The following is a 13,177-nucleotide window of genomic DNA, read 5'->3' on the forward strand; positions in this document are numbered from 1 at the left end:
CTTTAACGGAGTCCACCGGAGTTGCAACTATAAGAAAACTTTGACAGATTCCACCGGTTCACAGGAGGATAGCTACCAGTATGATACAATGGGGCTTCTGTCACAGAGCACCAAGGGCATAATTGTCGACTTGGAAATTGATGAGTCGGTAGACAAAATTTTAAGGAATGGTTGGGGCATGGAATTAAGATATGATGTTTGAAGTTTATGTGTAGGTGAAGTTCATATATTTGTGGAGTTCACATGTTGATGTTTGGAGTGCAAAATTATTTGGTCTAAATTCATATGTATGTGTTTTAAGTGGAGAGTTGAAAGGTATCTAATGCAATTTTTTTTTTTTTAACTCTAAGCGCCTGTTTGGGGGTCTATATATCCTATGTGGGGAGATGATATAGTTCCTATATCACCGTTTGACCCACTGATATACCATTTCCCCTTTTCACTTTCTCCAACATGTGTACAGTAACTCTCATTTAACAGCTCTCTCAGCTTCTCCACTCCACACTTCTTATGTCTCCTCCCTTCTCATACACGACCGTCACTCTCTCTTCCTTCCTATGGCTCACTTACGTTTGTATTTCTTTATTCTTTTTTTGAGTTTATTTCATTATACTTCGGGTATAATTTTTTTTTCCACTATATCCATTTTATTAAGAAACCATGGTATTTCAATTTATTTCCATGCACCCATTTTTTACCTTCAATTTAGATACATAATTTTTTCCTCTAGTGTACTGTGATAGAGTATATTAATAATTTATTATCTATAAATTATATCATTCAAGTTTTCATTTTATTTGCTTAGTGTATCAATTATTTATTTGTATAATGTCCATTAAAAAATTCACAATATTTTGGATTAAATTTTTGTACACAATTTCTCAAAAAAAAAAAAAAAATCTTCATATACAATATCAATATTCAAAAACCCATTATAAAACCTCAATAGAAAACTCATCCGTGAATATATATGAGAAAAACCTCGATGAAATCCTTAAGCTTTGTAAATGTCTCACTAAAATATTTAACTGACCATTCATAACCCTTTAGTTCTCGATAGTTTTTTAAAATTAAATTTATAAATACTACATTTCCTCGTTTATTTTTATTTTTCATTTTATTTTTTATTTGTCTTACTTTTGAAAACTCTTTTCAAAATTCAAGTTTTGATTGAAAATTATATATATACATATATGTTTAGTATTAAAAAGTGGAAAAATGTTTTTTTTAAGAAGTTGGTACATCCATCCCTAGCTTAGAATTAAATTTCGTATTTTTAAATATTGGCACTTCGTTGACTATTTACCATTAATCTTAAATTTTGATTGAGTTTTTTTTAAACAACAATAATAAAGAATTATTTAAAAGACAATAATTGATTACAAAAAACTGAATTGATACAATAATAGAATTATAATATTTTAAAAAAATTGTGTTCATATAGGCAAATTATTTTAGAGTACAAAAAACTGAACCATATATCACAGACATATGAACTCTGCACACCCAAACACAGACATAACAACTTTACATACCCAACATAGACATATGAACTCAGACAACACAATTCTGCACCCAAACACAGACATCAGAACTCCCCGGCATCAGAACTCCAGACATCCTATATCATCTCAGCGCCCCAAATAGGCCCAAAGAGAGAAAAAAGTCTCTCTATCTAATCTATCAAGGATTAGATTATGATGCTTTTGAGAAGATTTAAGAAGCAAAGATGGCAAAAGAAGCATGGAAGAAGCTTCAAACATCATACAAGGGAGTAGATCCAATTAAAAAGGTAAGTCTTCAAACTCTAATAGTTGAGTTTGAAACTTTTCATATGAAAGAATGGGAACCCATCTTGAACTATTTTCCTAGCGTCTTAACTATCACCAATCAACTTAAAAGAAATGGCGAAAAGATTGATGATGTTAAAATCATGGAGAAAATACTAAGATCATTAGATCCAAAGTTTGAACATATTGTCGCCATAATCGAAGAGACAAAAGACTTGGAGGTCATGACCATTGAGCAACTCATGAGTTCGTTACAAGCATATGAAGAAAAGAAAAAGAAGAATGAAGAAATCGTTGATCAATTGCTCAGATTGCGAGTTGATTCGACTAGTGGAGCAATTAATTCAAATAATAAAAGTGAACAAGGACGAGAACGTCGTGGGCATCGAGGACGAGGAGCAGGTCATGGACAAGGACAAGGACTGAAGGGATGAAAACCCTAAGGCACAACAGAAGCCAAAACATAGAACCCAAACGTATTTACAATTGACATTTAAAACAGAAAAATTTTGCATTGGAATAAAATAGAAAAGTATATTAAGCATTCAATTAAAAAACATAATTATAGAAATCTTACTTTTAGAATTTCTCTATTGGGAATTGGGATTGGGCACCACCACTTGGAGTCCTCCCTATTCTTGTAGGAAAATTGAGGAGATGAGAATTGTGGGTTTTTTTTTTTTTTTTTGAATTGGGAGGAAGAAAGAAGACAAAAAAACGCAGAGAGTTTTGAATATCGATCAATTGATTTTCTATATATATATATATTTGATATAGAGAGAATGGGAGAGAGATGGTGAAAGTGAGGAGACGAGGGGAGTTACATTTTTTTTTAATTAAGATTAAATAGAATTATTTATTTAATTAAATTAAATAAAACTATTAATTTAATTTAATTAATTAAAATGATTTATTTAATTTAATTAATTAAATAAAAATAATAACCATTTAAATCATATTTAAATGGTTCTTTCTCACATAACCTATAGTTTTAATGCACATTTAATGCGCATTAATTTTAACCTATAGTTTTGACTTAATCAATTTAATTAAATTCAAAATTAAATTAATAAATAATTTTTCAATTAATTAATCATCCAATTAAATATCACATATTTAATTTAAATTTCTCATTTGAATCATATTCAAATATATTTATCTTATTTAATCTATAATTTTAATGTGCATCCAACGCACATTATTTTTAACCTATAGTTTTCATTCTGAATCTTATTCATATTAAATTAATATTTGAACTTCTTTCAAATATTCGTTCTCTCATTTATTAATTTTGAATCATATCCAAAATTAATAATAAAGTCTAAAATTAAAATTTATATTAAAATGGATCAACATACATTAAAAAATTTCCAATTCTGAATTTGAACATTTCAAATTCAATTTAATGACAAATTATCTCAATATTCTTTATAAACTAGGAAGGAGACCTAATGGACCTACAGATCAAAAACTCTGCCTAAACTCATTAACCAAATTAATCAATATTTATTAACTGTGGGTACACTCCACTAAAGGCCCACAACTGCACTATTCTCACTACATATATGTTTCTGTGTCCACAAATATAAACCAATAATAACAGCAAGTTAGTCATTCAAAAGTGTTAATAACACCAGCTAGGTCAAATTACCGTTTTACCCCTAGGTTACCTCTACATCCTTAAGTACCAATGCTCCTCTAATGAACAACCTATTTATGGTCCAACCATTAAACAGAAACCCTCTTGAGCTTGTGAGAAGGTATAGCTCTTTGTTCAAGTCTCAGAGACACCACTTAAGAGAACACTCATCTATTTACCCTAAAGTTGGGAAGGAGTGAAATCCATCTTATATGATTATGTTCCCAGCTACCCACATAGTCTTATCCCCAAATGGTAGACATATTGAGTCGGCGAACTTGCCACTCTCACCTATACAAACCAAAGGATAATCTCTCGTGAACAGGAGTTCATTATATACTTAAAAGTAAGACTAAGTTGCCTAGGTCATCCTATTGAAATAGAAACCTAACTAGCAAATGGAGTTACATCTAGTGCAAACTTAGGAGTTCATAATATACTCAAGAGTAAGACTAAGTTTCACAGTCTGGTCTTGTGCAAACTCATTATCCAGGATACCCCCACTCGCATGTCTCCTACATGAACGCATTGGATCACTGCGTTTGTATCAAATACAAAGTGGGTCGTATCCATAATGTTACCAAGATAAGGTACTCAATCTTACCCCTATACTAATAGATCATTTAGGCTGTATCTTGAACATTGATCCTTATATGTCTCTACATACAGTTCAAGACTCATAAGACAACATGAGATGTTAGTTTGTTGGATTTTAGGGTTAATAAGACAACATTAAATAAAATATCAATAACATTTATTGAGAGAAACATTAATAGCTATTTATTAATGACAATCATTTAATTACATTCACTATCTACGAGTTTTAGGACATAAAACCCAATAAATAAAATAAACCAACTCAGCTCCACCAACATTTAAAGTTAGTGGGCCAAATATTGAGTTGGTATATTTACCAACTCAACTCAACTCATGTTGGTAAGCCAAATACCCCTCGAGATTTATCAAATGTTGAGCCCAATTTTGTTGGACTCCATCAAAAGATAATTCATTTTCTATTTCATAATTTAAATTGCATGTATGTATATCATTTTTTTTTTGAAAATATTATTTATTAGTAAAAAAAATTAAGGGGTCGTTTGGCCCACCGACTTTTTAAGTTGGTGAATCAATAGAAACATTAAACAAATAATTGAATCAATTTAAATTTTAAATATTCGTAATTGTATAAATTTACACTTTTCTTCAATTCTCAGCAGAAAAACATCATGTGAGTCTTACAAATTTACAATCATATTAATTAAACTCTAAAATTGTCACAAGTGAATTAATTTAGACTATTTATTAGGACTTCTTCAAATTTAATATAACAAAATTGATTATTAACATTGATGCACGAACAATTTTCAAAGAAAATTTAAATTGGGAGTCTAAATTCAAGTTTATCAATTTAATTGATAGAATTAATTTCTATCTAATCTATTAGACAAGAATTTAATATTCAATTAAAATAAATATAATTTAATTGTCCAATTTTAGTACATGTACAATAAATCTTAAGTGATTATGGTTGATTCCTTAAATTTTTTACAACATTTCACACATTTTATTTTCTTGTATAAAAAATATTATTATTCTTTAACCAATTTTGATTAAAATTAATTTTAAGGAGCTATGATTTTAAATTTATTAAAACTAAATAAATTAAAATTCTAACATTTGAAAATATAAAAACTAAACTTTAACAAATTTTAGACTATAAAAACCAAAATAATATTTAAAGCTAAAATAGTGATTTAAACATTGATTCATGAGTGCCAAGAAAAATTCTAAAGCCGCACATGCTATTTTCAGACCGTCACCTCTATTTGTGGAGTGCATATTTCCGTCCACCACCGACATATACTATTACTTAGTAGAAGTGGAATTATTCTTCAACTACATACATACATATATATATATATATATATAATATATATATATATATATATATATATATATATATTATATATATATATATAAAATTTGGAAAGAATGCATACATTAATTAGTAAATAGTACAATACCTTCATATTGTAAAAAAAAAAAAAGAAAAAAAGAAAAAAGAAAAAAAAAACAATACATTATTACTTATTTGAATTACTATTCCAACCATGGTTTAAACAATAAAATACATTACTTATGCATCCCAATTCGTTCAGCCATTTTTTAAATGGCACAATAAATGCATCGTTACTTATTTTAATTATGTTTCTTAATTCTTCCACTATAAATACAATATATTATTACTTATCCGAATTCCACTAACTATTTTTAAACAGTACAATCCAATACATTCTTACCAATTATGTTTTCTTTTTCTTTTTAAAAAATAAAATAGAAATATAAAGCACTTTTGTTCCTCACGTTTAGCCAAAACAACGAACAAAAGGATGGTTGAGAAGAAGGAGAAGCCCAAAGCCGTTATCGTAGGAGGGAGCATTGCCGGAATATCTTGCGCTCACACTCTTCTTAAAGCTGGCTGGGAAGTTCAAGTTCTTGAACGATCTTCCACGCCGCCGACCGGTTGTTCCACCGGTGCCGGACTCGCCCTTGATCCTCTCTCTCAAAGGCTACTCCAGTCATGGCTTTCCCGGCCTGAACTTCTCCTCGAATACAGTTTGCCTCTTGCCACGGAGCAGGTCGAAATCTCTCCCCTTCGTTCCCTTCATTGTTGTATTATTGTTATGCCCATATATGATATTGATTTTGATTCATTTGAAATAGAATCGAGCAATCGATGGAGAAAGCAAGAGAGCAAGGGTTTTGAGTAATGACGAGAATTTCAATTTTAGAGCATCACATTGGGCTGACCTCCATAGCCTTCTATACAACGAGCTTCCATCTGATATATTTCTTTGGGGTCATCTTTTCCTCTCTCTTTGCATTTCTGATGACAAAACGTCTGTGAAAATCAAAGCAAGAGTTGTGGAAAGTGGTGAAATCGTTGAAATAATTGGGGATTTGCTTGTTGCAGCTGACGGTTGTCTCTCTTCCATTCGTCAAACATTTCTTCCTAACTTCAAATTGAGGTTGGTAAATTCTTCCCCCTCCCCCATTGATATCGTACATTCATAGATCTAAATCGAACTTAAATTTGGAATAGGATTATGGTTCAATATTCAAGAATGTTTTACTTTCTTTCGTGACATAATGAACCTCCAACATTTGATGTTAGGTATTCCGGATATTATGGTTGGAGAGGGGTTTTTGATTTCTCAGAGAGAGAGAATTTGGAGACAGTGATGAACATCCGTAAAGCATATCCTGAAATTGGTAAATGCTTGTACATGGACTTGGCATCTAATACTCATATTTTACTCTTCGAGATTCCAAAGAAGAAAATCAATTGGGTTTGGTTTGTTAATGAACCACAACCCCAACTTAAGGTCATTCCCTTCATCTATTGCCAACCTCTCTCTTTCTTGGTCTTAAGTTCTATAACCGTTAAACACGTTATTTTTGGTGTTCCTGTTGGAAACCATGGCTATTAGCTCATCTTTTGTGTTTTATTCAATTGTTCAATCATACTTTATCACGTTCAAGAAAAGATAGTTGGAATTCAAGAAATGTCTACGATCATCCATTTAAAATGTTCAAGAAATAATTTTAAATACTATTATTTGGAATTCAAGAAATGATTATTATTATTATTATTATTTTTTTCATTTAGAATCGAAAGATTTGAAATGAATATATTAAAATTTTATGTTTGAATGGTAACCGAAAAAGAAAAGATAGTTGAAAATTTACTAATATAAATTCTTTATTATGATTTTGTTTATTGAAACTTATAATATGACAAGATTAAATAAGTAATTTACCTTTAACACCTATGACATCTTGCAAAATCTCACCATTTTAGTTTAAAAAGATATTTATGCTAAACAAGATTTATAATCACTTTAGATTTTAAATCATTTTATTTCATACAATAACAAATATCAAAATTCAATTGAAATCCATTATGATTTGAAAACGTGCATTAATAGGTCATTAACTTTTAGTCTTGTGTTTTTTGAAAAAATAGTTTTATGTCTAATGCACAAAGTTTAGTACATCTTAGGATGCAAAGTATCCATGTTTGGTTTATGGGTTAAAAACTATCTCTTTAAGCTTTGAACTTTCAACTTTGCCTTTAAAGTATTTTTGGAAAAATGATTTTAAATACTGTGATTTAAAATTTGAAAATTTGTTTTAAATTCTTTTATTTCGTTTAGAATAAAAAATATTTGAAATATATAGACTTTAATTATGATTTGTTGATTGAGAATTATAATATGGTAAAATTAATAATAAGTAATTTGTCTCTAAATCTTATGAAAACTTGGGAAATTCAAGAGTTTTAGTTCGGAAAGATTTTTCCATAAAACAAAATATGTAATCAATTTAGAATAATCCTCTTTTTTCCATAAAACAAAATATGTAAACAATTTAGAATAATCCTCTTTGTTGTAACAACAAAGAATTTTATTCATTTGACATAAAATTAACTTGATATTTACTAAATTAATTATTTTTAAAAAATAGATAAATTATTTTAAATAAAAAAACTGCTGATAATATTTTCAAATATAATAAAATGTTACGATTTGTGATAAATATCTATCAATGTTTATCAATGTCTATCAATGATAGATAATAATAATTTATCAGTGTCTATCTGTAATAGAGAGTGACATTTTGTTATATTTATAAATATTTTGGTCAATTTTTCTATATTTAAAAATAATCCTAAAAAATATGGATATTACAAATATCTATTAGACATAAAATTGAAGGTTAAAAACCCAGTGCAAGAAACTATTAGACACAACATAAAAATTCCAATACATATTTATGACTTTCTCATGTTTAGAGAACAATTAGACACGAACTCGATTTCGTGAATTATAAATATACTTTTATTTCTTACAATATGTTTCATGAATAATTAATCTCTAAAGTGCAAATATTTTTGGAGAATTTCCCTTTTTAACTACTTATTTATTAAGATTTTTTTTTTAATTTTAAAAAAAAATCACTTTTGATCATCTAAAATCCTTCAATAAATCATACTAAACCCACTTTATATTATAATTTTTTAAAAAATATTATAGAAAAATCAACTTTACTTTTTTTTTTTTTTAAAAAAAAAAATTATTCGAAACTACATTATTAGTTGTTTTATTCAGGATTGAAACCAATGAACATATAAATGCAGGCTAGATCAATGAGCATGAAAGTAAATGAGACGATGGTGAAAAAATTGCACCAACAAGTGGATGAAATTTGGGTCCCTGAGCTTGCAAAAGTCGTTAAAGAAACAAAAGATCCTTTCATCAATGTCATCTATGATTGTGATCCATTAGAACAAATAGTTTGGGACAATGTGGTATTAGTTGGAGAAGCAGCTCATCCAACGACTCCTCATTGTGCAAGAAGCACAAATATGGCTTTATTAGATGCATTTGTTTTAGGTGAATGCCTTCTAAAGTGGGGACTACTTGATCTAAAATCAGCCCTTGCTGAGTATCAGTCTCTCCGGCTACCTGTGATTTATGCCCAAGTCCTGCATTCTCGACACGTCGGTCGAATAAAGCAAGGTTCGACGCTTTCCGATCGGGAACGTTTCGACCCCAGTGCAGCTACTACTACGCAAAACTTCCCAGAGCTTCAAATTAGAAATACACCTTTCCTTGATGATGTTCCTCGAGTGATTGATCTAATTTAACAATCTATGTAGTTTGTAAATTACAATGTCTGGAAAGCCAAAGGTCTAAGTACCCTTGTTAATCTTCATTATTTTCTCATTTAGGAGAATTCTTTCACACACTGAAAGATTATTACAAACTGGATATGTAGTTTAATTGCTTAACTATGAGCGAGAGGTTTGAGTCAATAAAACCCATATGTAACAGGTCTACACACTGTATAAGTAGATCTATTCTGAAAAATAAGTGAGAGTAAAAAATATGTATGTGAGAAAACAACTTACCTTCTTGTAGCCTGAAAATAAAGAAATTTCTCCCTTCTCATGGATGTAGGTCTTCATTTAGCCGAACCACATAATTCAGTGTCTTCATCTTCTCCTCCTCCTCCTCTTCTTCGTTGCGTGCATGCTTAAAACACCTCAATATACCTTGAAAAATCGCCATTGGAAATTCACAGAGTTAGAGAGAAGTCAGAGCATTTGCATTCTAGAGAGAGAGAGAGTTTTCATTCTAATCTCGAACACAAAAGAAACTAATTGAAAATGATAAAATTTGTTACCTCCCACGTGTTTCTTTGGCTGTGAGACGTGACTCAATCTCTTCCACACTTGGAAACTATCAACTCTCATTTGGATCAAATTCTTCATCACGTTTTGGGGCATTAGCAAGAAATTGAAAAATTTGATGGAAATGGTTATTTTGGCTCACAAAATCAAAGCCATACTTGGTCAACTAAAGGCTCACGAGGCCCACTTCCAAATACAGTGTTAGTACAAGAAAGAGAAGATTGGGAGCTGACAGCCTATGGTACCTTAGTTCTAAATCTCGGTAACAACGTTTTGAGACGAGTCTTAGATCAAGCGACAACCTACAAGATTTGAACTAAATTAGAAGAGTTATTTGCCACAAAAGATCTTTCAAATAAGATGTACTTAAGGGAGAAGTTCTTCACATTTAAGATGGATTCATCAAAATCTTTGTCAAACAATCTTGATGAATTCAAGAAGATTGTTTCTGAATTTAAGAACTTAGGAGAGAAACAGATGATGAAAATGAAGCCTATGTACTTCTTAACTCTCTATTGAAATCCTACAAAGAAGTAAAAATGCAATGAAGTATGAAAGAGAGTTTATAACCACAGATCCTATTATTTCAGCCTTGAGAACAAAGGAAATTAAGCTGCAATCTATGAAAAGGGAACATCCAAGTGGTGAAGGGTTATTTCTGAAAGGAAACCCTAAGCCTAATCACTCAAAAGGTGGAAACTAGCAACATACCGATGAGAATAAGTATGAACATAAGCTGAAATGAAAAAATTGTACTTGCATATGAAGCAATAAAAGAAGCAGTATGGTCAAGGAAGTTCTTGACCAATTTGGAATTAGTTCCAAATATGCATCTGTCAATCATCCTCTATTGTAATAACAGTGAAGCAGTTGCAAATTCCAAAGAATCGAGGAGCCATAAGCGTGGGAAGCATATTGAGCGCAAATTTCATCTCATCAGGGAGATAGTTCACTGAGGACACATGATCATCATGCAAATCGCCTCAGAAGAGAATCTAGTTGATTCTTTTACAAAGGCCCTCATAACTAAAGTGTTCAAGGGTCACCTAGTTGGATTAAGACTATAAGATTCATAAATCTAAGGCAAGTGGGAGAACTCATGGTTATTTGGATGCCCTAGTTTATTGTATTTATATTTATTCTCTCATACTCAACATTGTATATATTTATATATATGTAAACCCACTGGAGTTGTAGTCCAAGTAGAAGTTTGTTGGGTTGTATGTCCTAAAACTCACAGTTTGTAATCTTTAAACATATTCTATTTGCAATAAAGTTGTTATTGAGATTTATTCAAAAAAGTTGTTATTGAACGTGTAAATTGCACTTGTAATAGCCTAAATCTAATAAACCAATGAACCCCTGGCTATAGCGTGAATACTTAAACTATATGTAAAGACATAAAAGTGAATCAAGTTTTAATATATAGCCAAAACGGCCTATAAGTATAATGATAAGATTGAGTACCTTATCTTGAGGACACTATGGGTGTGACTTGCTTTGTAATTGATACAAATGATGTGATTTCGAAATCGTTCATGTGAAGACATATGAGCGGGGGCATCCTATACAAAAGATGTTTGCATAAGACTAGACATAAAATAGTCACTTTTCTTTATAACACTGTTTACTGTTAAAACTGACTATTTCAACTCGATGATCTAAAGTAACTCGATCTCAATCCTGAGCTGACTATGAACTCCTATTTATTCGGAATTATCCTTTAATCTGCAAGGCTCAACATCACCGCTTAATAAGCCTCCCATTTTAGGGGTAAAACCGAGTAGATAGCTGGAGACATAGTCTTGCAAGATGAAATTCACTCCTACTCGATTTCAGGACTAGTAGATAGATTGTTCCCTTAAGTACTGACTCCTAGTCTTAAACAAGGGGCCCCGCCCTCTCTATGACTGAGAGGGACTCGGTTTATTGTAGGACTATAAGCCAATTGTTCATTAGTGGATTGATGGAGACTTAAGAAGCAAGATGTATTACAAGGGTAAAACGGTAATTTTGACCCAATTGTTAATATGAACAACCTATGAATGATTAATTTACTGATCATGGTTAAATCAAGTGAATAGAAATATATTTACAGTGAGAAGAGTGCAACTATCTGGCTTTAATGGAGTGACCCGGTAATTAACGAATGTTGGTTAATTCGGTTAAAAGAGTTTAGCCAATTAATCTTAGATCGTTGGAGCTCATGATCTGTAGGTCCATTAAGTTCCTCTACTAACTCATAAACGGACTAAACCTTCAAATAGTGTGATGAGAAAATTTAAAACGTTCAAATTTGAATTAAGAAAATTATTAATTATATACAATATAATTAAACTTTTCATTATCGAATTAAACCAAATAGGAGAGTTGAAAAATATTTAAATATAATTTAAATATTAAAACATGAATAAGGATTCATGTTAAAATATTTGTGGTTTAAATGATTTAGTATTTGATATTAAATTTTTAATTAATTATTTAAAATTAATTTTATTTAAAATGAATCATTTAAATTAATTTTATATAAAATAATATTTAATTTTATTAGAAAACAAAATTTGTTTAAAAAATGATTTATGAGTAAAAATCATTTTATTTGAAAAAATCACACTAATTTGTTAGTGGATGTTTCTAATTTCATCCACCTCCATTTTCGCTTACATAATGCATGTTTTGGTGTCAAATTAAAGGGTAATTTGATTGCAGGTAATATAAGATTAAAAAGGAATTTCAACTAGCTGAAGGAAGCTGATGCAAAATTGAAATTGGATGAAGAATTGATTCTTCATCTCATAGATACCATAAAACCAGAAAGCTCTCATAGAATTCCTTGAAATTAACTCTCATTTTGGATCCCACCATCTAACCCAAGGCCAGAGAATAGTAGGGAAGACACTTGGTCTACAACCCATTGGAAAGGAGAATCAAGCTGAAGATTGGAGCTAATTTAGAGTTCTTCAAAGGTGAAACCCAATTCTTAAGTTTCTGAACAAGCATGCTTTGAATCTCAAATTAATGTAACTAGAGTGCTTAAAATCCTTATTACTTCCATTTGTTGAATGTCAACATCATCAATTGGTATTAGAGCATGATCTAAGTACTCAATTTACGTTAATTTTAGCTTGATGGGATTTTTCATAGGTTGTATGGAATTGGTGCTGATATGGATATATTACAGTTTTGACATCAAATTTCTCTTCAATTATGTTGTAAATTTTGTAATTGGCTCTTTCTTTATGGGCCTTAATGTTTGATTAAGAGTATGTAAATTTGTTAGAGTTAATAGTATTGCAATTAGGTTGTAATTGAAGAAGCTTGGAAGCATATTCAACAGCTAAAAGTAGCAGTTTTGCTATTGTCCTCACAGCATTGTAACGCTGCTCATCAAGCAGCCCAAAAACGCACACGTGAGCTTCGTCCGGTTCGGGTGGTTTTGGTTCTCTGGTTCAGGTCAAGGGGTCCGATTCAGCTCAATTTTGGACCGATTCA

The 13,177-nt window shown here is 30.5% G+C and overlaps 1 protein-coding gene across 1 annotated transcript; it reads left to right on the forward strand.

The window, feature by feature from the left end:
* The first annotated feature begins 5,818 nt into the window (after positions 1–5,818).
* On the forward strand, positions 5,819–9,285 carry LOC120076896 (uncharacterized). Its single transcript, XM_090312888.1, has 4 exons — positions 5,819–6,068; positions 6,154–6,458; positions 6,605–6,815; positions 8,630–9,285. Exons 1-4 carry the CDS (start codon positions 5,820–5,822, stop codon positions 9,137–9,139), a joined length of 1,275 nt encoding a protein of 424 aa, XP_090169014.1. The 5' UTR covers position 5,819; the 3' UTR covers positions 9,140–9,285.
* Positions 9,286–13,177: the final 3,892 nt, after the last annotated feature.

The sequence above is a fragment of the Benincasa hispida genome, chromosome 4, assembly GCF_027475165.1.
Source record: "Benincasa hispida cultivar pf3 chromosome 4, pf3_genome.v1.1, whole genome shotgun sequence".
Lineage (NCBI taxonomy): Eukaryota > Viridiplantae > Streptophyta > Magnoliopsida > Cucurbitales > Cucurbitaceae > Benincasa > Benincasa hispida.

Excerpts from the sequence above, each read along its gene's own strand:
- LOC120076896 (XM_090312888.1), top strand. The coding sequence starts at position 5,820 with ATGGTTGAGAAGAAGGAGAAGCCCAAAGCCGTTATCGTAGGAGGGAGC. Across the intron at positions 6,069-6,153 it reads TGCCTCTTGCCACGGAGCAG|AATCGAGCAATCGATGGAGA; the intron begins GTCGAAATCTCT and ends CATTTGAAATAG. Across the intron at positions 6,816-8,629 it reads AACCACAACCCCAACTTAAG|GCTAGATCAATGAGCATGAA; the intron begins GTCATTCCCTTC and ends ATATAAATGCAG.